Source organism: Malus sylvestris, chromosome 13 (assembly GCF_916048215.2).
Source record: "Malus sylvestris chromosome 13, drMalSylv7.2, whole genome shotgun sequence".
NCBI lineage: Eukaryota > Viridiplantae > Streptophyta > Magnoliopsida > Rosales > Rosaceae > Malus > Malus sylvestris.
In genome coordinates, this window is record NC_062272.1 from 12,899,569 (window position 1) to 12,925,225 (window position 25,657).

Here is a 25,657-nt window from a genome sequence, read left to right on the forward strand (position 1 = left end):
GGAGGAAGAGTACTTCCAGAGAAGATGCCACATCTACCTATGAGACAGATAAGGAAAGTCAAGACGATACCACACTCTAGTACTTAGAAGTTTCGTGGTTACGAGATCATTCTCCCACAATATTTCCTAATGTCATTTGTATTAAAGCATTCACTTGTACTCACTAAAGGAGAGCTTGAACCTATGTACTTGTGTAAACCCTTCACAATTAATGAGAACTCCTCTATTCCGTGGACGTAGCCAATCTGGGTGAACCACGTACATCTTGTGTTTGCTTTCCTATCTCTATCCATTTATATACTTATCCACACTAATGACCTGAGCAATCTAGCGAAGATCACAAAAAGTGACCGTTTTCGCTACCTAGGATCTATCTTGCAAGAGAACGGAGAATTAGATGGAGATCTCAACCATAGAATACAAGCTGGATGAATGAAGTGTAAGAGTGCATCCGGCGTGTTGTGTGACCGTCGTAGGCCACTGAAGCTCAAGGGAAAATTTTATAGGATGGCAATAAGGCCAGCGATGTTGTATGGCACAGAATGTTGGGCGGTGAAGCATCAACAAGTACACAAAATGGGTGTAGCGGAGATGAGGATGCTTCGTGGGATGTATGGGCACACGAGAAAGGATAAGATTGGGAATGAGGATATCCGAGGTAAAGTAGGAGTAGCCAAAATTGAAGGAAATATGAGAGAAAATCGGTTCCGGTGGTTTGGACATGTGCAAAGAAGGCCTACTGACGCTCCGGTTCGAAAATGTGACTACGGGACAGAGGTTCAGGGCCGAAGGGGTAGAGGAAGACCTAGGAAAACTTTGGAAGAGACCCTAAGAAAAGACTTGAGTACTTGGATCTAACGGAGGACATGACACAAAACCGAGCGCAATGGAGTTCTAGGATTCATATAGCCGACCCCACTTAGTGGGAAAAGGCTTTGTTGTTGTTGTTGTTGTTGTAAAGGATTCATCTCTTTGTCGACTAGGATTCATCCCTTTTCTGGTTTCTTTGTCGACTAGGAAAGAAACTAAACCCCGTTTCTTCCTCCCCCATCCCTCAAGCACTCCGCGACCGAGGACCCAAACTCTCCCTCCCTCTTCCTTTCTCTCTCATCTCTTTCACTACAATTTTTTGAATTTTTATCTCCCTCTCTCTCACTACAATTGCATATCCGTTTGATGGTGGAGCTCACCGAGATCAGAGGAAAAGAGGGAAAGGGGAAGTGTCCAGGATGTTAGGTGGAAAGGCATATTGAAGGCTGTAATTGAAGATCTGCAATTACAGATCTACTTTTTGTTTTTTACATATTTTTCTTTCATTTAAAATTTTTTAATTTGGTTTAATTGATTATTTCCAGTATTGAAAACTGGAAACGAGAGAGCTCTGCGATGGTGATGGGGAGGGGGTGGCTGGGTGGGAAGATATGGGTTTTTTTTTTCAAAAAACTTTTCTTTAAATAGAATAGATGAGATATTTGGGGGACTCAGAGGGGAGATTTGGGCGATGATGATTCAAGTAATTTGGGAAGATTAGCAAAATTGAAAATAAGCAAAACCCAGTTTGCATAATCGAAAAATGAGCAGAACCCAGATGGGGATTTGAGTAATTTGGGGGAAAAATTAGGGTTCTTACCTTTGAACGTCATGTGCAACTGCATCAGTTTCTGGGTGTGATGTGGCAACCATGGAGTTTGGGCTCTGCATTTGCAGCAGGTTGGGGTGGAAATGGTTGTAGCATACAGATTCTCGTTCGAATAGGAGTTGGGAGCACATACAAATTCAAATCAAAGAGGAGTTGCAGTTGTAGTAAGAGAGAGGGAGGTGAGGGAGAAGGTGGGATGGGGGGCTGAGATAGTGATGCGAAAGGGATGTGGTGGTGATGGGAGGAGAGGGAGGTGGGTCGGGGGAAGGTTTCTGGGCTTGTCTGCAGGGGTAGGGGTCGAGCGGAAGTGGGTTTCATTTTGGGTTTTTTTTATAATATTTAAAGGGTAATTAATATTATTATAATATTTAAAATATTTAAAATATTTTTATAATTTGGGTTTTTTTTTATAATATTTAAAGGATAAATTATTATAATATTTCAAATGAATAAAAAAAAATTGTCATGTGGTACATATTTGGCAGCCACGTGGCACAACTGTGGCAGCCACGTTAGCATTTAACAGACTAAGGGATGGAAACTCTAATGGATGTATTATTTTGAAATAAAATAGTATGTGAGTTATGAAAGTGAAATGTTTTAAAGATATTGTATGAGGTTGTAATAGAACTCAAACTTGAGAGATACTATGTAATTTACCCTTAATATAAATAATAGTCCAAGTTTATTTTTGCACTTTATTAATATAGGGATTAATCTTAGTTTATTATATTAACACCACATAAATTGTTGAATAAACCACACATATTTAATACATTTCACATTTGCTTTTTCAATTAAAAATTATCTTAATACACTCTCACATAATTTTCCATAATACCCTCACACCCAACTTTCTCAATATACACTTTACATTTTCTACATGCATCCTATATTTTCTATACACCTCACATTTCTCAAATCTTATAAAGCTTTTAATTTAGACAAAAAATGCCGATTGGAATTTTGACAAAATATGCCGCCTGAGATTTAAAGTATATGTGGGTTGTTTTCAATTCCACCATTAAAACTCATGTTGTCTGTTTTTAATATTTGGTGATAATTTTAGATGTTTAATTCTTCATGTAATCCATATGATCCCTAAAAGATGAATACGAACATAGAAGTTTAAATAACGCAGCAAAAGCAAGATTAAATAATTATCGATATCGTCAAAATCACTAAAACAATAAAAAAATATGAAGTCTTACATCATGTGAAGCTTTCAAAACATCGATTTCATGTTTCATTCGTTAAAAAGAATTGTTCTCAATCAATATGTTTGTAGTTTCATTGGTTAGAGTTTTGTTCATCAATGGAGGGTCGGATGAGTTTTGATAGTTAAAGAAGATTAATAATATGTTAAATGTGAATTGGGGTGTATTTAGATTTTTTTTTAATAACCTAATAAGGTCAAAATTGTCATTGATAGTAGGGTAAATAAGTTATTTAATATTAAATTTTAATGTATAGTGCATTCAACATTTTGTAAGGTGCTAATATTCTTTTATATTCACTAATCTACTTTAGTCAAAATTGCCTTAATCTTCTTTAATCATCTTTTATATTCACTAATCTTCTTTAGTCAATTCATGTCTTTATCTCATTGGAAATGTTTGGCATTTGGATGTGAAAGCACATATGAGGGAGAAAGACTTACATAAAACAAGTTATGTGCAAATTTTTCTTATGATATTGTGTTATTGAACAAGAACTCTACGTGACGGTAAATTTATCGTTTTATGTAAGTTGCTCTCCAGATGATGGTACCCACACAACATTCTAACTTTATATACCATATGGAGTGTGATATCTGCACGTCCTTTTTTACTTCTCACACATTTTTCTAATTTTCAGCTATCAGATCAAATAATGGAAAAAAGACCAAAAAACAAAAATTAACAAGAAGTGTGAGAAGTAAAAAGGATGTCTGGAAAACACATTTCATACCATATATTACAAGAGAAGGAATTGAGCATATGAGTTTGGTCACATCACTCATAAACACCTTTTAATTTTCATGGAAAGAGATCATCTCCGGATCTCTTCCGCTAAGGCCACTAAATCAAGTGATCCGGACCCTTAAAATTTGGTCAAACGGCTAAAAACAGAGATCCCCTTTAAAAGTTATAATCATTTTTGTCGTTGAATCAAATTTCAAGGCCCCGGATCACTTGATCATGTGCCCTTGGTGGAAGAGATCCGGAGATGATCTTTTTTCAATTTTCATCCAAAAGTATTACAATATTGATAATTTCATATAAAAAATATATGGTAAAAAAAAACTGATTACATGATCTAGTAAAGGCTAATGGCTAAAAACCTGGAGTATTGTATACGCCATATCACCAATTTTTGTTAAAAAAATGTTCATACTTTTGTTGTGTGACTGCAATAAAAAAACATACAAACAAGTAAAAAATTATATCCATGTTGTTTTACATCTCTTAGGTTGGAGAAATTCTTGCATACAACTGTTGTACACAACTTGTATTTAAAAAAACTCGGTGGCCTAACTTGCATGCGAAAAATTATGCCAATAGCTTTCTTAAATATGCTGATTCTGGACAAGATTCGTTCTCCAAGGCGATTGCCAGTTTGATTCATCCCGTGCCTCTAGCCCTAAAATCCTAAAACCTAACCATGAAGGCATGAATAATTAGTTTGTGTACATTTCAAAATCCAAGACGCACAAGCTTGCAAGTAACAAGGGCAGAATATGTCACCCAAGCCAAACATGGTTCTAGAAGATCTTTGGCAAACGCATTCACACGTCGAAAGCACTTTATAGCAGGCGAAAAGACCTCCAGAATGCACCAAACAGAGGAATCGTCCAATCCAAGCAACCCCAGTCCCTACGCACAATAGGATCCCACAAAATGCTCAATGAAATTCGAGTAATGCAGAGGACATATGCATTGGGCTGTTCATGGAATCCACCGTCGGCCCAAACAAGTCATGCTGCTGATAGTCCAATGAGGAATGAGGAGAAAATGAGGCTCCGGGCACTTCTAGTGTAGTAAGGCCTTTTCGGAGGACAATAGACAACTTAATCTCCTTAAATGAATAATAATTGTCAAAATGCATCTCAATCCAAATAGCTCAAACAATTCATATTTTATAAAATAATAAAAGATAATTTTATTTTTAATTTCAGATAGTAATAAAAGATTGGTTGAAAGTATTTGAAAATGTTGGAATGTAGTGTAAAGTGGAAGAACGTGATGAGGTATTTATAGAAATTTTTTTTTTATAATTTTGTATATCTTTTTAATTTTTTTTTAATATTTAAAAAAAAAATATTATTTATAATTTTTAATAATTTAAATTGTGGTTGACATCATGATGAAGTCAGCTTGAGTCTAATTGCCCGAATGGGTTGGAGTGTTTTGGGAAGGAGGATGAGTGGATTGGGTTGTCTATTCCCAATGCAATAAGCAACGGTAGGGTTGATCTAAATGTATGAGCCTAAGGCCATCTCTAATGGAAAGGGTTCCATCTCCAACTGAGCCGGCCAAATGGCTAAAGGCCAAAACATAGCTCGTTTTGACACAAAACTAATTACATAGCCAGCCAACCTTGAAAGTTGGGCCCAGCTGTGTTGCTAGCTTACATCATGTAGTTTTTTCTTCTTTTTTTTTTCTTTTTTTTAAGGCGAAATTTAAAAAAAAATTAAAAATTCTAATTTTTTTCCCTATATATATACCTAAGCCATTTCTACACAATTTCTCACATTATTTTCACATTTCCGTACTATCTTACCTCATTTCAATGTCTAAGTTGTTAACACAAGTAAAATTAAATATTTACATGAAACTTAAAATAACAGTTAGTGATAAGTGACCATCAAAATATGTCCGAAAACCTTATTTTAATATGCTAGTGTAATTCACTTAACCGATAAAATTAAAGAGCAAACTTAAACAATAAATTATTGAGGGGGCTAAAAAATAGCCATTTCGATTGGAGATTGTATATAGATATAGCATGACATTGTTTATTAAAAAATAATTTCTTGCAGGGTTATAATCTAGACGGAGGCTAAATGTAGCCCCTTCGGTTGGAGATGGCATAAAGGTCCAAAAGCTAAAAAAATGGCCTGATTTGCCCAAAAACTTATCTCAAACCAATGACTAAACTATAATTCTATGGAGCCCACAAGACTATTATTTGGCACAAGAGGCGTCAGGCAGGCCAAATGTAGCCCATTTCTTAGCCATTTTTTTGGAGCTAGCTCTTCAGTTGCAATACTTGATTCAAATTCAACGATTAGATTTGAAAACATTTAACGGTAATTTAACTAAGTTAACCAATAAATTTAAAGTATAAACTTAAAACTAATAAATTATTGAGGGGTTATGTTTAACCTATTCGGTTGGAGATGATATATGAGTATAGTCTGACATTGTTCGTTTAAAAATAATTTTTTGGGGGGTATAAGTAACGCCCCCAAAAAAAAAAAATTGGAAGCTAATCACAGTGATAGGCCCAAAATAAAATCATGGTTAATCAATATTCTATTAACCACCATAAATCAAATTTGATCATTTTATGGCTGCATCTAACTTTCTTGTTAGACTGCCTACGTACCCTTAAACGGGATCAAGTCATTCATAGTTCACTATTCACTACACTCCGATGTTTAACATAGTACATTCAAGCAAAAAGCATGAACAAATGAAAACAAACACAAGTAAACGCCTATTAGCAAACATGGAAGTGAGTAATTACAATTTATTAACTTGTGTAGCATAGGCATGATTTTAATACAACTTATACTTCCAATAACAACGCTAGTTAAAGCAAAGTAATTTAAAGAAAAACTCGGATAAGAATTGCATAATGTGGAAATAACACTCTTTTTATGTGCAAAAGTTGCATATAACTCCTTTGATCAACCAAGTTTAAGCTCATAATGAACGCTCAAACCTGAACCAAATGGTACCATCTTAAATGGTTTTTGGAGGTAAAATCATATAATAGTGGTAGAGAACGGAGCCTTAAATTGAAAGTTAATGTCAACTATAAAATGGAGTCCCAAAACTGGATATACAAAACTTGCTACTGTCTGACGGCCCTGTGACTCAACTTTGGACATAATTTTGATCAATCAAAATTCAACAGAATTAAGTGAAATCAGATGGGTTTTGATCACGGACATGTCTAATTTCAAAACACACAATATTAGATCAAAAGGAACTCACAAGGACATAGAAATCAAGAGCCAAAGTAGGCTACTTGAAACATAGTTTCTCTCTGCAAAATGAATAAGTTTTCTGCAATGTAGAACCCATACTCGTTTAATCCAATTTACAATTTCAAGGCAATCCCAAACTATCCAGGAATCATATTTAACTTCTATTTCAATGAGTTAGCTTACCCATATCATGCTTAATTCCTCCTCTTTTAGCCAAAGACTACAAAAAATTCTATAAAATTAAAGTATGAACCATTTCATCAACCTACCACTTAGCTACTAAGCTCTTAAATCAATGTCACCACCACAACTCCTCAACAAGAACACCAGAAATTCAAGTTAAACACATGAATCTCAAACTTGTTCGAAAATGAAACTTGAAATTCGGAAGATCCACTTACATATCCTGAAAGTGCATGATGAGAGGAGTATTTTTCTCTTTTGGGTCGAGACCCATCTTTGGCGAGGTTGGCCGGAATCGGCGAAAAGCCCACGAAAACCATCGAAACTTCTAGGCTTCAATATATGAGCATGCTTGGTTTTAGCATATGGTTTTGGTATCAAATTGAAGAGGGCTTCGCTATGAATACATAGCCTTTAATCGTGCGTAATTTCGTTGCCGTATGAGAAAATTATCATTTTTGGAGTGAAGAAGAATTAAGGGGAGAACAACACAGCAGTTCCCCCTGCTGCATCTGCCTGCCGGGGAAAGGAAAAAAAAAAGGGGCTTGGATTGTCTACCCTCCCATTTAGGTGCTCTCCCCGTGCCCTCCTGTTTTGTGTGGTCACGGTTAAGCCACGTCAATATTTTATATTATTTTTTTATAAAAATAATAAAACAAAAAGAAATAGTAATATAAAATGTTGACGTGGCTTAACCGTGACCACAAAAACAGGAGGGCACGAGGAGGGCACAAAAATTGGAGGGCAGACAATCCAAGTCCAAAAAAAAGAGTGGCTTCTAGAGTTCTCCCTTCCAAAATTACCATTTTGCCCTCTAACTTTAAAAATTCGTAACTTACTTGTCCTAACTCCAAATCACATTCCATTTGCGCTCACGCGTTCATATAGAAACGTACTATTCAAATATGTAAAGAAATTTGGAAATCATGAAAGGATCAAATACGTCCGCGAGGAAATCCGTTTAATACAATAAGGCAATTTCGTCATTTTCTACTTAACAAAAAATTATACGACATAAATCATAATGAAATACGGAAGCGGGATTTCACGTTTTCCCATTCGAATTTCATAATCATAAATCTATTTATTCTCGATTTACTCCACATATTCATATATTTTAAATTTTCAGGGTATTACAGTATAATTCTGGACCTGGTTACATTTAGCTCTTGGTTGGAAATGGCCTAAGTTGTGGAAGCCAAAAGGGTTTGGCCAAGGCCTTGTACTTGGAGCTTGAGCAAACCAAGAGAATTGTGATTGTGGTTAAGGAGATGGGGATTGCAATCCCGATGGATAGAGATCGGAGAGCTCTTTTGGCTTTGGAGTTTTTGGTGTCTTGTTTGGTGGTGATGGTGGTGGGTTTGGTGGGGATGGATTGGACATTGTTGAGTCGGTGGTGGAGGAGGGGATTGGAAGCCATGGATGGCAAGAAAATTATGGGGAAGAATGGGACGGGATTAGGGATGGCAATTCTAACCATTAAACCTGATAATCGTGGATAACCGTCTAAATGAATTGGATTTGGATATGAAAATTCAGGTATGATATGGATAAGGGGAAAAACCGTGAACTTTATTTGGTTATGATTTTGGATATGGTTATAGGGGTCCCCAATATGTATCTGTTCCCGAATCCGACCCGAATATTATATATATATTTCATATATAATATAATTTTATTCAATTTACCGAACCCTCCCTATACTAATTCATTATGCATGCATCAAATCCTATACTATCTTTATTATGCACCAAACATCATGCATGGGGCATACCAACAACCTCACCAATTCAATACTCTTATTATTATACTCAACCAAATTAATTCATTGAATCATTTTATACATCAATTATCAAATGTTCCAAATTTATCAGATACATCTCTATGCAAGAGTCTCACTGTCAAGAAATTGGTGCATGTTGTCAGCTCAATAGGTACTCTTTCATTCTTTTTCATGTTATTTGATTCATGCAAATTCTCAATTAGCATCAGTTTTCTAGTTTATTACATATGTTATGAGCCCATAGAATTATGAAAAATTAAAACAATAATTGTCTTCTTGTTTGTTGTTATATATTTAGTTTACATGTTAATTGATTCAGTTTCAGTATTATACCATGTCTTTGTTTACATATTAATGGATTTGGTTGTGTTCGCAACAATCAAAATGTCTAAAAGAAAATTTAAGTCTCAAGAAGAAACAATATCTACCCCAACTGTTTGTAATCTAGCACATACATTGAATCCAAGTGTTGTGCAACAAGAAATACCAAATCAAACTGCTCGGCCCCAAGATATACCAACTCCAAATGAGGTCGTTGGTGAGATCGAGGAACCTGGAGGTGATGATGGTGAAGGTAATAATTTGAGACTTCGCAATTTGGTGTGGCAACATTAAACGAGAACAATAGTTGATGGGGGTGATGAAAGCAATATGTAATTATTGTAACAAGAAGCTTGGTGGGAACACTGGAAATGGAACTAGCCATTTGATGCATCATGTGACGATATGTCCTCGTCGGAGACAAAAAAATTTGAAGCAAACGCTAACCCAAAAAGTGGGAGATTGGAAAGTAGAGTTGTATACATTTGATCAAGAAAGTGCAAGGAGAGCTCTTGCCCAAATGATAATATTGCATGAATACCATCTTTTCATGGTTGAGCATGTTGGATTTAGAAACTTCATGAGTGATGTCCAACCATTGTTCAAGGTTGTTTCAAGAAACACAATCAAGAGTGATATCCTAAAAATATATGATTATGAGTGTTCGAAAACAATGCAATTGTTGGATGAAAATAAGAGTAGAATTGTCATAACTACTGATATGTGGACTGCAAGTAATTAGGACAGAGGATTTATGGTAATAACGGCACATTTTATTGATGACTCTTGGACGTTGCAGAGCCAAATGATAAGGTGATATTTTTGATACTTTAATTTCTATTTAATTATTGTCCAGCTTTAGATTTATATTTCAAATTCTTTATTGTAACCATCTTCTTCGTAATTTTTTTTTCAAATTTATTTATGTGCCTTGTCTGCATACCGCCAAGACACTTTCAGATGTTTTGATGGAGGGCTTGCTAGATTGGAACCTCGATCGTAAGCTTTCTAACCGTAGATAATTGCACTACAAATGATAAAATGATTGATCTTATTCTTGAAAAACTTTCTAGTAGTTCACTTTTGTTGGGTGGAGGATTCTTTCACATGCGTTGTTGTGCGCATATATTAAACTTGATTGTGAAGGATGGTCTAGAAATGATTGGTGGTGGTGTTGAGAGAATTCATGATAGTGTTGTTTACTGGACATCAACACAAAAAAAGAGGAAAAGTTTGAGGAAGCAGCACGTAAGTGGAATTCCACTTTTTTAATGATTCAATCTGCTTTGATTTACAAGGATGTTTTCCCTCGTTTGAAACAACAAGAGTTGCAATCTAAGTGTTTGCCTAATGATAGAGATTGGGAGATGGCAAGAGAGATTTGTGAGAAGTTAAAGTTGTTTTATAATGTCTCCGAGTTGTTTTCTGGAACTAAGTACCCTGCATTCAATCTTTATTTTCCAAAGATTTGTGAAATCATGTTGTCGCTAACCCGGTGGCTTACCTCTAGACGTGATGAAATAAAAAATATGGCAAGAAGTATGATTGAGAAATTTGATAAATATTGGAGTATGATTCATGGAATAATGGTTGAAGCTACTGTATTGGATCCAAGATTCAAGATGATGCTGATTGAGTATTTCTTTCCTCTTATGTATGGGCAATATGCTTCGAATGAAATTGATAAGATTTGCAAATATTATTATGATTTGGTAAAAGAGCGTGGATCTAATCATATCTCTAACATGGGTCATCAACCATCATTCACTTCATCTTAATTGAATCAATCTGACTTTGAAGAGATGAATCCTTTAATGGATAACTTTGACTTGTTCGTTTCTAGTACTATAAGTACTGATAATGTAAAGTCAGAATTAGATCACTATTTGGATGAGGCTGTTTTGCCTAGAACATCTTATTTTGATATTTTGGCTAGGGGGAGATTTGTAAGTCCACACCGTAATAGACTTCATCCAAAGACATTGGAAGCCTTAATGTGCGCCCAAAATTGGTTATGGAAAGAAATTCCAGGTATCCCAAAGTATTAATTTATTTTCATCTTATATTTGTGCATGTTCTTTAATCTTAATTTCGAACTTATTTTCAAACTTAATTAATTAGTATGCATTAGTTTTAGAACTATAAGTATTTATGTTTCACAACTAGCTATTCTTGTTCTAATGCACACGTCGGTTGCTGCACTTATTTTGAAGATATGGATATGGATGAGGTAAGTATTGGCAATTATATTATATGTATATAACTATCTTCTTTGTAGATTATATGTGTACAACGATTCATATTAATTATTTCATCATTTGCTTAATAATGTAGGAATCATGCTCCATTGATGGGTGTGAAGGAGAAGCACCATAAAATATGATGCTGGCTTGGTGGAACTAGAAGCGAAGTGCAAATATCTCGTTCTTTTGTCGTCACAAGTTTTGGAATTATTAGACAATTTGTTTTGTCTTCCTTTCGTATTTGCTTTTGTCATCTTTTTCTTTTTTATTGGACCAATTTATCATATTGGCTTATCACGAACAACTTCAAATATATTGTCATGTTTTTTGTAATTGAATATTGCTATTTAATGATGGAATTAGTATCTACTAAAATTTATAGTGCGGCAATTGAATGAATGTAAATTTTTTTTTTTGTTGACGAAGATGGATATAACCGATAACCGATTGAAAATTCGTTACCCGGTAAATATGGTTATGGATAATCCCCGATGGTTAATTTGCAGTTATGAATATGATTAATTTTCATGGTTATGAAAATGAATATAGCATTTCTATCTCCAAACCACCGTTGCCGTCCCTATAACATGATGTTTCCAAAAAGACACAAGGTTTAAAGGATGATACTATCGGGCCCAAAAGAAATGAACGTTAATGAAGCACATTTTGGGTTTTTTTTCTTTTCCCTAGAATGTGGCTTGGTATTGCTAAATTGCTTTCCTCTCTTCTTGGCAAATTAACCATTAAAAATATGGAAGAGACTTACACAGTTCAAGTGCTCAATAAAATTTATTCTGGTGACAAGAATGTTTGTCTTTAATTTCTACTCTCTAAGTATCATTTTGACAATAATGACTTATATGACACGGATACACCTTCACGATGGTGTTACATACTAAAAATAGAAAGACATGTGTTGGTTTCTCTTCATGTGTCCTTGTATAATTTGCACAAAATGTGCGGTAGTAGCACATCGTACCATACAAATTACTCTCCACATGACAAACTCTATAAAAGAAAGTTGAAAATTTTATTTAGCAATCATAAGGGCTTTTGACAGCATTTGGTAAAAGAATTTAAAAAGCACCTCTAGGTCATAGTAATGTTTTTTTAGAAGAAAGTACTTGACATGTGCTTCCCTTGTTCATGAAGCACCGCAAAGTACCATTTTGAGAAGAATCAATAAGATGCGCAAGTAAAATACATCATTTGTATAAGAAAAGAAAAAAAACTGAATATAAGGGCAAGAGAGAAAAATTCGTCCATGTTAAGTAAAAAAGAAGGTAATTTCATTCTAATGAGCAATAGTCATTTAATATTACGGTTTAATGATCTTCATCTTTACTTGTAAGATGTCTTAGGTTCGCTTCTCGTCGAAAGACAAATTTGAATCACATTATTGTTAGTCTATTATAAGGCTAAGCTCACTCTTTCTTCATATTATAGATAATCTCATTTGTTAAAAAAATATAAAAAATTCCAAAAAGTAATAAGGACAAATTGGTAATAGCGTTTATACCAATTCCCCTCTTCTTCCAACCAAATACTACGTATACGCCTTTCTCCGCTCTCTGTACTCACTACACTGCACAACCGAGCGTCTCCAAAACCTTCCCACAGAGACTTCCAACATGGTAATTTCCCTTTTACTTGTCAACGCATTTACACTGATTTCTTTAGGGTTTCGAAAATTTCACTCACTTTCACCTGTAAATCCGTTGATAATGGTTCCCGATCTGTTATTTTATGCCGTATATTACAATTTTACTAATCTCGTGCTGTTTGGCTGCTTTGAAAGTTTGAATTCTGTCGATTTTTCGAGTCATTTTCGTTTTGTATTTAGCGTTCTGTTTGGTTGCTGAGAAAATTGGTGTGTGTTTGAAAACATTTGCATTGTTTCTGAAATTGTAATTTGGAAATTCAATTCGTATGGCAAGTAGTTCTGATGTGATAGTTGTTGTGATGGAATTTGAGTACTTGCTTTTCGCTGTTCGCAAAATCCGTACTTGCTTTTCGGTAGCATGTTTATGGTTGTTGTGATGGAATTTGAGTACTTACAGCTGCTAACTAAAGTTCATCAGACTCAAATAAATTTGGAATTCCTTGATGGTGTGATATTACGAGTTGCAGTAAATTTGGTAGCTTGTTGTTGTCGGGTACTCATTGAATTGTAACTAGCGGAGCACTTATTAAGTGGGGGTACAAGTAATGAGAGAAGCTCAGTAGTGTCTTCTACTATTTTAGTGAGGAGAATCAGGTAAAGGCTGGATTACCCTGCAATGGTGATGGTGTGACATACGTGATTATCATCCTGAAAGTGTCCAATGTCGATACAGAATTCACAAACGTGTGCATAATAGTGTATGGGGAAAGTAATGCATGTTCTTTGTGGAAGCTTGACATATAAAGATTAGAGAACCGTGAAACAAGTACTTTTACCATATTATGGTTACAGACAATTGCATTGATATGCCTGTTGGCAAAAGTTTCAATATTATTTGTTAGAGTTTGGAGTTTCTGGAACAAGTTTGTCTTTGGTGAATTTCGGAATCTTATACAAAGGTTGAGTGAAGTTCATCTTCCTTTTGGTACATGAGATATCAAGGCCACATTCGTAAACTTGTAGGATGAGATAAAAATAAAATGTACGATATGTTAATGTGAACCGAGTGTTTGGGGCAAGATCTAGGCTTACATGTCAGTGACATGTCCAGTTGGGTGAAAGAGCCCATACTGTGCAGCCCTTTGTAGCCTTTTGGGGTAAAAATAGAAGTCAGTTAAACTACAGTCACTTCACATTTATCAACTGAAAATGGTTTCGTACTGTTAACATTCCTTTCATATGAACTTGCTATGTATTTCGTCTGATCCAGCACCATTGTATGTACTAATAGTTATACTATTGATGACACTTTGGTGAAGCAGCTTATCTATTTATTTTTGGCAGGATGATACAGATGACCCAAAGCAAAGCACTGCTGACATGACAGCTTTTGTGAGTTCCAGTTCTAGTGTTTTCGCTTTATATGTTAAATTAATTTGCATTACTTCTATGTGGCCGTATGGATGAGTAGTGGGCATGCTGAAGCTGATGAGTATGCGGCTTTAAGCATTGGGTATCCTAACCTTTCAATGATGATGGACATTATTTAAAACTGAACGATGAAGAGATTAGCAGTTGTTTAATATGATGATTTGTTGTTTTTGCCACTATTCACAAAACCATAATACCATGTTAAGGGGCGGGCATTTTTTTTGGTTTCTCAATTATTGGTATTTACCATGTACACATGGTAGTTTTGATGCCCATATGTTTACATAATATTGTCACTCCGTTTGTGTGTTAGTTTCATAGCTGAATTTTATACAGCAATCGAAATATCACCAGATGGTGAGTCTTATACGCTTTTGTTTGGTTTATTCAGGTCCAAAATCTTCTTCAACAGATGGTGAGTTTGCTATACATTTTGTGAGGTTTTGTAATTGAAATGAAGTTCAATGGATTGTGTGACTTACGTTTTTGAGTTTTGCAGCAATCCAGGTTCCAGACAATGTCCGACTCCATCATTACAAAGAATATCCTTATTGTTTTGCTTGCTAATTTCAAATTGATCATTATATTATTGTACACTGGTTTTATGAATTATTTTATAATAGTTTTGTTATATGATATTAGAGAGCAAAATTATTAAGTTGGTAGCATTTGAATTTGGTCCATTTGGCTGTCCTAGATTTCTGTTCTGCCAGCTTGCTTGGCAGCGTATGAGAAAATTATATAAGAATCTTGAGGAATGTTATAGAGTATGATTAATCCAATCATCTTTCATCTTTTTCTCTGTCAAATTCTTCGGTTGGTGGACTCTGTGATTAGTGATACCTGTCATATTTATACTTGATTAATAAGGTTTGATATGTTCTCTTACTTGTTGTGGGAAACCATGTTTGTTTGACCTATATCTTTCTTGATCACATTTGAATTATTCTTTGCGCGGGACTTGTAATTTCTTTCGAACATTGACTGCGATGAGATATATGGAACCAGTATTATTGTTGTTGTGATTATAAATACAAAAACTAAATAGATCACATTGGATTGGATTAAATTGGTTTTTGGTTTCCTTGACCTTGATCCACTTGATGAGATGGGCAGCAGGATCGATGAGTTGGAGCACAGCATCAATGACCTCAGAACTGAGATGGGAGTGGAAGGATCGCTGTCTCCTTCAGCCTCGTTGAAGCAAAAAATAGAGCCCAAGTCAGCTGATGATTCAGGCAAGGAGTAACTATGTCATGTTGTGTTGCTTTAATCGATAGGGTGTGTTTACTGCCTGATTTTGAGTGTTCGTTTGGCTGTTCCATTTGGATCCAAATCATACCATATAGAAGATCTCTCGGAGCAGATCTATACTCCATGGATTTGTAAGCAAGGCCAAATTTGATTCTCATTTTCTGACAGCAATGTAGGAAGCCCTTTTGATTCTCATTTCCTCGCTTATATTTTCATGATGTGTCTTACTGGTGTGATTCCCTTTATCATTGAAAACCTTGGCACGAGGGGCGCTGAGTCTAATTTTGAGGGTTTATCGTTCAACTAGCTCTTAATCTAATGGTACATCTCTTCTCCAAGAAGTCAGACATGCGAACCTCATTTCCCCTGTAATAATATTATTGATAAAGCATCTTCTTCTGTATCAAATAACTTCGTACTTGTCTAGATTTGGTACGTTACTAGGGCGGTATTCGTTGGTATTCCAAATGAATAATGTAATCTCATGTTTCTACTTTTCCACCATAACGTAATATCATGTTGTGGTCCTGCCAGATTCCCAAATTTTGATGGATGGTTTGGTGGTTTATGGAAGGCTAATGAGACAAAGACATATGAGGTGTTGATTTGATATGATTTGATTGTGTTGTATGTCACAAAAAGGCTTAAAAGAAACCCATAACTCAATTGCGTGCTCTCACATCCACCGATTTGAACCTTCCGCAAGTGCATGTGGACGGCAATTGACGCTGAGATTCCCATCCTCCATTACATCATATTAAAATGCCAATTAGAATGCGCTGGATTTGGTTGGCTTGCTAGGGAAAGAGGTAAATTAAGTCTGTTCTCTTTCAAGCTTACCCATGTGGACTTCAAGGGTAATAGGCGTGGATCTTTGGGCTCCTAAGCAGTTGAAAGTCTTCCATAATCTTGACTCTATACATGCCCGATTAACTTCAGTAACTATCCACACCACAATTCACTTGACAAGCCCTGGGTATGTGACTTGGGCTTATTTTAGCGTGAATACTGGTTACCATGAAAAAGCTTGGCGTGACGATTATGCATGGGCAGGGCATGCTTTATATAAATGTATGGTTTAATTACCGTAACGTGGCATGATTGTGAATATATTCATTTCTCTATTTTGCACATTTGCATGTATTTAGGCTTAACATGAAGCTTGTATAACAATTGGGGCTCAAGACTTAATTAGGTTTGCATGTGACATTTTTTGGACCTCAACATTAGCCTTCTTGATTATTTGGGCTATGAGAAACCTTGAATAGGCTGAATAATCAAACTCAAGTTCAACACATTTTTAAATGTGGCCTTGATGATGGGACTTCTCCCATTTCCTCATTGCAGCAGCAACTATCGTCGTGATGATGTGCGCCCTTGTTTCCCATGGACGTCTCATCACCACAAGGAAACGTTGGGTACTCCCCCATTCCTTCACGGCAACTGCTTTAAACCCCTTTCCTCCCTAAGATAAGCATTTAATTTGTCTTGCCTTCTTCCTCTTTTCTCTAACTCATTTTCTTTCTCATGCTTCATCCTCCATCTTCCATCGCTTGGTATCTTCCTGTGTCCTGGGTTTTCAGTGCTAGCTGTGCTATTCATCGATAGCAAAACCATGTTTTGCACATGAACATGGAAAAGCATGTATCTGTACTACTAATTAATTTCTGTATTGACTTGGGAGCGTGTTTGTGATTGTTCACTGTTATGTGATTTGGCTATTTTCACCTTTTTCTGCTGTGCATTAGAGAAATCGTGCAAACACGAATCTTAACCTCTCCGGCCTTGATAGGCTGCCATACTTGTGGGAAACGCTTTACTTACTATTTTTCTTTTGTTAAGAGAAACATGATTTTGAGGGAAATTGAGGCCCCTTAATTCCCTGATGTGATATCTCAAAGAAAATGATAAAACTCACATCGGTCTTCTTCTACATTTGCAAAACCGCAAGAGGGTTTATTAATGTAATGACTGGTATTTCTCTTTGTTTCCTTCAGCACACTTCTCCAGATTTTTACTTGCTTCAACTTTACATATCGCCGTGTCTTCGAAATTCCAGCGCACAGCTCAATCAGGCTAACTCGAATCATCCGATATTTTGATTTATTCATCATCTGATGACAACAGGTTCAATTAGATTGGCAATGCAATTTGGGTACTCTTTTTCGGAACATGTATATAGTATCTGAAATTTTAAATCATGCAAACAAGTACGTAAAAGTACATAGAGCCATAGCAAACAAGTGCACGAAATAAATTACAATAACAGAAACATCTACAAACAAACTTTCTTCTAAAAGGAAGACTCGATGTAGGGAAAACGTATTTATAGGAAATACCCACTTTCTTTAATTCTCATGCAGTTGAAGGATCCAGAGTAAGCAATTCACCGCAGGTTATCATACGTAATGGCTTTGACAAATGCAGCTTCTGAGTTGAGAGGAGTTGAGAAACTTGTTTCATTGTTGGACGAGATTGCGGACTGGGATGCAAGCATGAAAACGCAATCTTCACATGAGAGAGAACTTCCCTTGCTTCTTGATGCGTTGGAGGCGAAATGCGTTGGTCCAGAACATCCACAATTGGCATTTGATGGGCTGGTAATGCAGATGATGATGATGAGAACAAATAAGGCATTGTTGAGAATGATGAGAAAAAATCTCCGGGATGCCTTCCCATAATTATTTCAAATGCAACCACTCCAAAGCTATAAACATCGCATTTCTCATTCACTTCCATTGTATATGCAAGCTCTGCTCAGAATAAGCTCATAGCAGTGGGATAATTAGTATGGGTATATAATAAAGGGAACTTTAACGAAAAGCTCCCGTTACATTTTTACACTAAAAAGTCAATCCTGATACTATTCACTTAAAAACTCAAAAGTTTTCAAGTCATTTTCATTAATTTTCCTTATAATTAAACTATATAAAACTTCAATGTCTAGAACATTTTGTCATCATGAAGAAAAATGGACGAGAATTTTTTTTTGATCACCAATTAATCTTAATATAAACCAAGCAGATTCTAGATCACCAGTAACAACCAGATTATCTTGTACATAATCACAAAGTTCTATTCCAAATCATAATGTAACTCCTACCTATGGACGAAAATGAATAGTATTCAAAACAAAGTTATCCTAGAATAAATTAAGAAATTTATGCAAGATGTGAGAATCATTGGTCTAAAAGAAAAAACAAAAGAATATATAGAACAGAGAACAATTATACCTGGTGCAATATATCCATATGTGCCTGCGACGGCAGTCCAATTAGTTGAGTCTTGATTCAAAAACTTAGCAGTGCCGAAGTCTGAAACAAAGGTCTCATATTCAAAATCCAGCAAAATGTTCTTGCTTGATATATCACGGTGAACAATCGGTGGCACAATGTCGTGGTGCATATATGCTAAGGCTTGAGCTACACCGTTAACAATATTCACCCTTTTTCTCCATCCCACTTCTTTAGCTTCTTCATCTTCGCTCAAAATTTTAGCCAAGCTACCTCTTTCAAGAAACTCGCACACCAAGAACGAGTGCCGGTGGTGCAAACAAAAACCATAAAGCTTCACAATGTTCCGGTGTCTTATCTCTGTCAGTGCTCTTATTTCATTCAAGAATCCCTCCTCCAAGTTCTTCTCGCCATCCCACAAGTGATGGAGTTTCTTCACGGCCACTGTGATGGTAGATGACAACTTTGCTTTGTAGACGCTTCCTTGTCCTCCGCTCCCCATGCAATATATGGAATCAAAGTCTTCTGTCACCCTTGTGATTTCCTCATACATTGACTTTCCATCAAAATTCAAAACTGAAAACGATACTTCTTTATGCATGCTTTTTTCTCCTTTATCATGATGCTTCTTCTTTCTTTTCACTACGAAGACAATTATTGTAAAAATAATGTAAAGTGCTGCTAAAAAGGTGAATGTGATTACAAATAGCAATTGAAGCGTGCGGTCAAGCATTGAGCTGATTCTGATCCAAACGGAGCTCAATAAGAGATTTTTGTAGAGATAGAGAAGGGTAAGGTTTGTGAGATCACCTAGGGATGCTGGAATTGAACCATTAAGTTGATTCTTAGGCAAATCTAGGTCCACAAGACAATTCAATTCCCCATCTCTTCTGGAATACTCCCAAAAAACTGATTGTTAGAGAGATCAAGATGGATAAGTTTGGAAAGGGAACTGATCTGAGGTGGAATGACATAAAAAAGATTATTGTAGCTGAGGTTGAGGTATTCAAGATTGGGGAAGGACAAGAATGAAATTCCATGGAGCATACCTTGTATACTGGAATTGGTAAGGTTTATCGCAATGACACTTCCAGCAGGATTGCATGAAAAGATAAAGATCTCATGGCCTCTCTGTTCAATTTTGTGTACATACTATAGTCTACTTCTAGGGCGTATTATAATCCTTTCACTAGCTATTCAAATTAATTCGACCTGCACAAAGAAAAAGGGGTGGGAGAGAAGAACAAAAATACAGGACTTGCAGAATGTTCTGTTTTCCACAAGAAATTGACATCTCCATGGTTCAGACCATGGAAAAGTCTTTCCAACTAATATTTTGTTTCATGACTTTGGAGTCCTCCATAAATTAATTTACTCCAAGTCAAAGTCTTTGTCTCTTATATATATATATATATATGTGTGTGTGTGTGTAAAATGCAATTTGGCAATTTGTCTTCAAATTTTTCCTTCGAAGATGCCTACGGGTCTGCTAGCTGAATGAATGTTTAATTGACACTTTTTTTTTTTTCAGTATTCTTCTGTATTTCATGACTATGATCAAAGATTCTCTTTAAAGTCAAAGTATTTCTTTCATATGCCCATAGAAAATGGCACTGTAAGTGCCAACTATGATGAAATTACTAAATTATCCTTCTCCATCACATATTTGGTGGAATGGACATAATACGACTAATGTATTTGATTGGCCTTAAAAATGAGCGTGTGTGTAGGGTTAATTGATTGAAGAATTGCACATGATTGATTGAAATCATTCAATTTTGAAATAGACTTGTTTCGTAGTATGCAATGCGTGTTGAATAAGTAATAATTTAATTCTGAAATGGACATGTTTTGTAGTATGCGATGCGTGTTGAATAAGTAATAATTCAATTCTGAAATGGATCGAGGGGAAACGACTTTGTAATCATTCTAGTATAAATGAATTTTAATTAATTATTGACGAAGTAGCCAAATACCAAAATATTTAGAACCTTGTTGAATAAACTTCTTGGTGATTAATTCCATCTTTCTGATGAGCTGTTTTGGGATTTCCTTGAGACTTGCAACACGGGATCTTGTATGGGTTCGCGTGAAGCGGGTGAAGGGATGGAGTAGCCATGAACCATGTAGTGAAGCTGCTAAAGCTGGGAAGAGAGCCATCAAATTTCACCTGAGTTACTTTGTGCTAGGGTTCACATTTCCCATGCCAAATCTTTTCTGGGAGGTGATATGCTCCATGAAATGTGCTCTTTCTTAATGTTCTTTGAACGCATTGTGAATGATGGCGGCGTTTTCAAACTTGTGCATATTATTCGACTTGGGGCTATCAGAAACATCTACAAAGAAACTTTCTTCTAATAGGAAGACTCGATGTAAGGAAAACGTATTTATAGGAAATACCCACTTTCTCTGATTCTCATACAGTTAAAGGATCCAGAGTAAGCAATTCACTGCAGGTTATCATACGTAATGACTTTGACAAATGCAGCTTCTGAGTTGAGAGGAGTTGAGAAACTTGTTTCATTGTTGGACGAGATTACGGACTGGGATGCAAGCATGAAAACACAATCTTCACAAGAGAGAGAACTTCCCTTGATTCTTGATGCGTTGGAGGCGAAATGCGTTGGTCCAGAACATCCACAATTGGCATTTAATGGGCTGGTAATGTAGATGATGATGACGAGAACGAATAAGGTATTGTTGAGAATGATGAGAAAAAATCTTTGGGATGCCTTCCCATAATTATGTCAAATGCGACCACTCCAAAGCTATAAACATCGCATTTCTCATTCATTTCCATTGTATATGCAAGCTTTGCTCAGAATAAGCTCATAGCAGTGGGATAATCAGTATGGGTATATAATAAACTATATAAGATTTCAATGTCTAGAACAATTTGTCATCATGAAGAAAAATGGACGAGAAATTTTTTTGATCACCAATTAATCTTAATATAAAGCAAGTAGATTCTAGATCACGAGTAACAACCAGATTATCTTGTACATAATCACAAAGTTCTATTCCAAAATCAAAATGTAACTCCTGCCTATGGACGAAAATGAATACTATTCAGAACAAAGTTATCCCAGAATAAATTAAGAAATTTATGCAAGATGTGAGAATCATTGGTCTAAAAGAAATTTTCATAAGGATTCGACTACCTGACGCCCTCCCCCTCCTCCTTTACCCGGGCTTGGGACCGGCAATGTAAGATAAACTTACACAGGCGGAGTTGGTCTAAAAGAAAAAACAAAAGAATATATATAACAGAGAACAATTATGCATGGTGCAATATATCCATATGTGCCTACAACGGCAGTTCAATTAGTTGAGTCTCGATTCAAAAACTTAGCAATGCCAAAGTCTGAAACAAAGGCCTCATATTCAAAATCCAGCAAAATGTTCTTGCTTGATATATCACAGTGAACAATCGGTGGCACAATGTCGTGGTGCATATATGCCAAGGCATGAGCTACACCGTTAACAATATTCACCATTTTTCTCCATCCCACTTCTTTAGCTTCTTCAGCTTTGCTCAAAATTTTAGCCAAGCTACCTCTTTCAAGAAACTCGCACACCAAGAACGAGTATTGGTGGTGCAAACAAAAACCATAAAGCTTCACAATGTTCCGGTGTCTTATCTCTGTTAGTGCTCTTATTTCATTCAAGAATCCCTCCTCCAAGTTCTTCTCGCCATCCCACAAGTGATGGAGTTTCTTCATAGCCACTGTGATGGTAGATGACAACTTTGCTTTGTAGACGCTTCCTTGTCCTCCGCTCCCCATGCAACATATGGAATCAAAGTCTTCTGTCACCCTTGTGATTTCCTCATACATTGACTTTCCATCAAAATTCAAAATTGAAAACGATACTTCTTTATGCATGCTTTTTCTCCTTTATTGTGATGCTTCTTCTTTCTTTTTACTACGAAGACAATTATTGTAAAGATAGCAGCAAGAATGTAAAGTGCTGCTAAAAAGGTGAATGTGTTTACAAATAGCAATTGAAGCGTGTGGTCATTAACCTGATTCTGATCCAAACCGAGCTCAATAATAGATTTTTGTAGAGATCTAGAGAAGGGTAAGATTTGTGATATCACCTAGGAATGCTGGAATTGAACCATTAAGTTGATTCTTAGGCAAATCTAGGTCCACATGAGATTTTAATTCCCTATCTCTTGTAGAATACTCCAAAAAAAACTGATTGTTAGAGAGATCAAGATGGATAAGTTTGGAAAGGGAACTGATCTGAGGTGGAATGACATCAAAGAGATTATTGTAGCTGAGGTTGAGGTATTCAAGAGTAGGGAAGGACAAGAATGAAATTCCATGCATCGTACCTTGTATACTCGAAATGGTAAGGTTTATCGCAGTGACACTTCTCGCAGTATTGCATGAAATACCGTCCAGAACCATAGGGGTACTTGCGTTTTAGAATTGCTTGAAGAATTGGTGGCACTATGATTATTGGGAAAGTAAGTCCAAGAGGTGAGATTATGGGTTTGGTTTTAAATGATGGCTTTCCATTTGAGAAGTGCTTTTACTTCAGTGGTAGAACTAGTAGAAGCAAAAGTAACATAATTCAGCGATTAAAGCATATGAAAGTACAACAGGAAAATGCAATAGTGAGAATGCTGTAAACACGAAAATTTTGTAACAAATGAAACGAGAACATGTGTACAAAGTAAATTTGTATTGATTTGAATTTGTAGCTTACAATCTTTGTTTACAATTTTCCCTCTAATTCAGTCTTCAAATTTGATGGAGATGGTTGATTGTTGATCCAAGGGTCGCGATGACTTAATTTCGAATGAACAATTGAATAACTGCTTCCAGTTTTGAGCTTGAAACAACGCTTGAATGGTCTTCACCTCAAAGTTGTGGTAAATGTAGTGTTGATGTAGGATTTCATTGATTCAAGGGTCTTGGCGACTTGATCTTGAATCAAACGTCGTTACAAGTTCTGAGCTTGTAACAAAGTCTTGAAGGAATCGACACAAGTGCTTGTTGATTATTCAAGGGAATGCTTCGGCTTTGGTTGAAAGAAAGCTTCAGCTTTGGTTGTGCGTTCTTTGAAGAGAGCTTTGATAGCGTATTAGTCTTTAAAGATTTGGCAGGGATTCTCCTTTTGTGAGAATTTCGGCCCTTCAATGTAGAAATCGTCAACCTTATACTTGTCTTGGGACCTTGTATTTATAGGCTTCTCAAAGCTTGCCTTTGGCTTTGATTTTTGTTTTGATTCATCCATGGGAGAATTTAGGCATGTTTTGTGTCTTAATTTCAGCCACTTTCCCTTGCTTGGCCGAATTATAGGGCTTTCTTGCCTATTTTGTGAGCAATCTTCAATTTTTGCTTGTTTTGTGAAGATGTTTTAGCTTTCTTTATGGTTTTGGGAGCAATTTGGGCCCTTTGCTGATTTTAAGGAGATTTCTTCCCTTTTGCCGCATTTTAGGAATGCTTTTGATCTTCTTTTGCTTGATTTGTGCCACATGTGATTGATGACTTGTTCATTTGTGTTGAGTCATATGTCACGTGGAGCTTTGTGATGCATCATTTGCATGCAACGAAATTTACATATTTACAAATGCCCCCACTTCAAGGCACATTGTAGGCATGTGTTTGTCACATGTATGAAACGTGTTTTGAAGTCCTACAATATGAATGTTCTAACTCAAGGGTCATCGAAACTTGATCTTGAATTAGTTTGTTTTTTTCAGGGGCCGTAAAGGTGTATTTCTTGAATTGACATGATGAATTTCGTCAAGGGCCGTTGATGCGTATTTCTTGAACGAAACATTTCTTCAAGGGCCATTGAAGCTTGGTCTTGAATAAATGAAAACTTTCTTCAAGGGCTGTTGAGGCTTGATCTTGAAAGAAATGAAATTTTTTCTTCAAGGGCCGTAGAGGCTTGATCTTGAATGAAATTAAACTTTTTTTCAAGGGCTGTAGAGGCTTAATCTTGAAAGAAAAATGATATATTTTTTTTCTTCAAAGGCCATAAAGGCTTGATCTTAAAAGAAATGAAATTTTTCTTCAACGGCCGTAAAGGCTTGATCTTGAAAAAAAAAATTCTTCAAGGGCCGTAGATGCTTGATCTTGAAAGAAATGAGAAATTTTCTTCAAGGGCCATAGATACTTGATCTTGAAAGAAAATTTGGAAATGGATAAATCGGCACATACTTATTGTGCGTATTGATTTTCCATAATTTTGACAAAATACATTTGGTGTGTTTTGAATTTTTTTTCTTGTGGTTGTAGGAAAAATGCTTTTTCCTTCGTTAGGTAGGAACATCCTTCAATTTTGGCAATGAGGGTGATTTCCTTTAAAGTTTTGGAAAACTTTGGTGATTTCATTCAAGGTTTTGGAAAACCTTAATGATTTCCTTCAAGATTTTGGAAAGTTTTGATGATTTTCTTCAAGATTTTGGAAAGATTTAATGCTTGTCCTTGGATAAGTAGGATGTGCATTTTTTTTCTTTCCTCTTTTCTTTTTTTCGGCCAAGGGGGTATTTTCCCTCTTGGTTTGGGAAACTTGAAGGCTTGTCCTTACTTTGGAGGGATTGCCTTGTGTATTTTGGCAAGCAAAAGTACTTTCCTTTGATGTTTTGGAAATTTTAAAGTCCTTTCCTTTTTTTTTTTCCTTTTCTTTTCTTTGCTGATTTTTGTTACAACAAACAACATTTTTTTTGTCTCTGTCGTGTATCACCTTACCCTTTTTTGCTTCGAATTTGCTTCCTTGTTTTTATTTTCCTTTTGCTATTTGGTATGTAC

The 25,657-nt window shown here is 35.9% G+C and overlaps 2 protein-coding genes, 1 long non-coding RNA gene and 1 pseudogene across 6 annotated transcripts; 1 reads left to right on the forward strand and 3 right to left on the reverse strand.

Annotated features, from left to right (window-relative positions):
* The first annotated feature begins 12,883 nt into the window (after positions 1-12,883).
* Positions 12,884-15,849, forward strand: LOC126596288 (heat shock factor-binding protein-like). Its single transcript, XM_050262825.1, has 5 exons — positions 12,884-13,000; positions 14,314-14,361; positions 14,792-14,815; positions 14,900-14,942; positions 15,501-15,849. Exons 1-5 carry the CDS (start codon positions 12,998-13,000, stop codon positions 15,647-15,649), a joined length of 267 nt encoding a protein of 88 aa, XP_050118782.1. The 5' UTR covers positions 12,884-12,997; the 3' UTR covers positions 15,650-15,849.
* A 1,607-nt stretch (positions 15,850-17,456) lies between these two features.
* On the reverse strand, positions 17,457-21,693 carry LOC126596290 (uncharacterized). The gene is made up of 2 exons (XR_007613939.1): positions 21,292-21,693; positions 17,457-17,768 (listed from the first exon to the last, which is right to left on the reverse strand). It is a non-coding gene; the product is annotated as an uncharacterized LOC126596290 (long non-coding RNA).
* LOC126596286 (MDIS1-interacting receptor like kinase 2-like) lies at positions 17,837-22,951 on the reverse strand. Of its 4 annotated transcripts, none has more exons than XM_050262815.1 (3): positions 22,912-22,951; positions 18,888-19,624; positions 17,837-18,407 (listed from the first exon to the last, which is right to left on the reverse strand). In XM_050262815.1, exons 2-3 carry the CDS (start codon positions 19,618-19,620, stop codon positions 18,010-18,012), a joined length of 1,131 nt encoding a protein of 376 aa, XP_050118772.1. In that variant the 5' UTR covers positions 19,621-19,624; positions 22,912-22,951; the 3' UTR covers positions 17,837-18,009. The 4 variants fall into 4 exon arrangements, with proteins under 4 accessions (XP_050118772.1, XP_050118774.1, XP_050118773.1 ...); XM_050262817.1 differs by lacking the exon at positions 22,912-22,951 and adding an exon at positions 19,937-20,230 and having other exon boundaries at positions 18,888-19,529; XM_050262816.1 differs by lacking the exon at positions 22,912-22,951 and adding an exon at positions 19,698-20,230 and having other exon boundaries at positions 18,888-19,529.
* LOC126595255 (MDIS1-interacting receptor like kinase 2-like) lies at positions 21,905-22,771 on the reverse strand (annotated as a pseudogene).
* Positions 22,952-25,657: the final 2,706 nt, after the last annotated feature.

Coding starts and splice junctions, on each gene's coding strand:
- LOC126596286 (XM_050262815.1), bottom strand. CDS start 19,620: ATGCTTGACCGCACGCTTCAATTGCTATTTGTAATCACATTCACCTTT. Junction 18,408..18,887: donor ATATGGATATATTGCACCAG/GTATAATTGTTC, acceptor TATTCTGAGCAG/AGCTTGCATATACAATGGAA.
- LOC126596288 (XM_050262825.1), top strand. Junction 14,362..14,791: donor CTGCTGACATGACAGCTTTT/GTGAGTTCCAGT, acceptor TGGTTTATTCAG/GTCCAAAATCTTCTTCAACA. Junction 14,943..15,500: donor CGACTCCATCATTACAAAGA/ATATCCTTATTG, acceptor ACCTTGATCCAC/TTGATGAGATGGGCAGCAGG.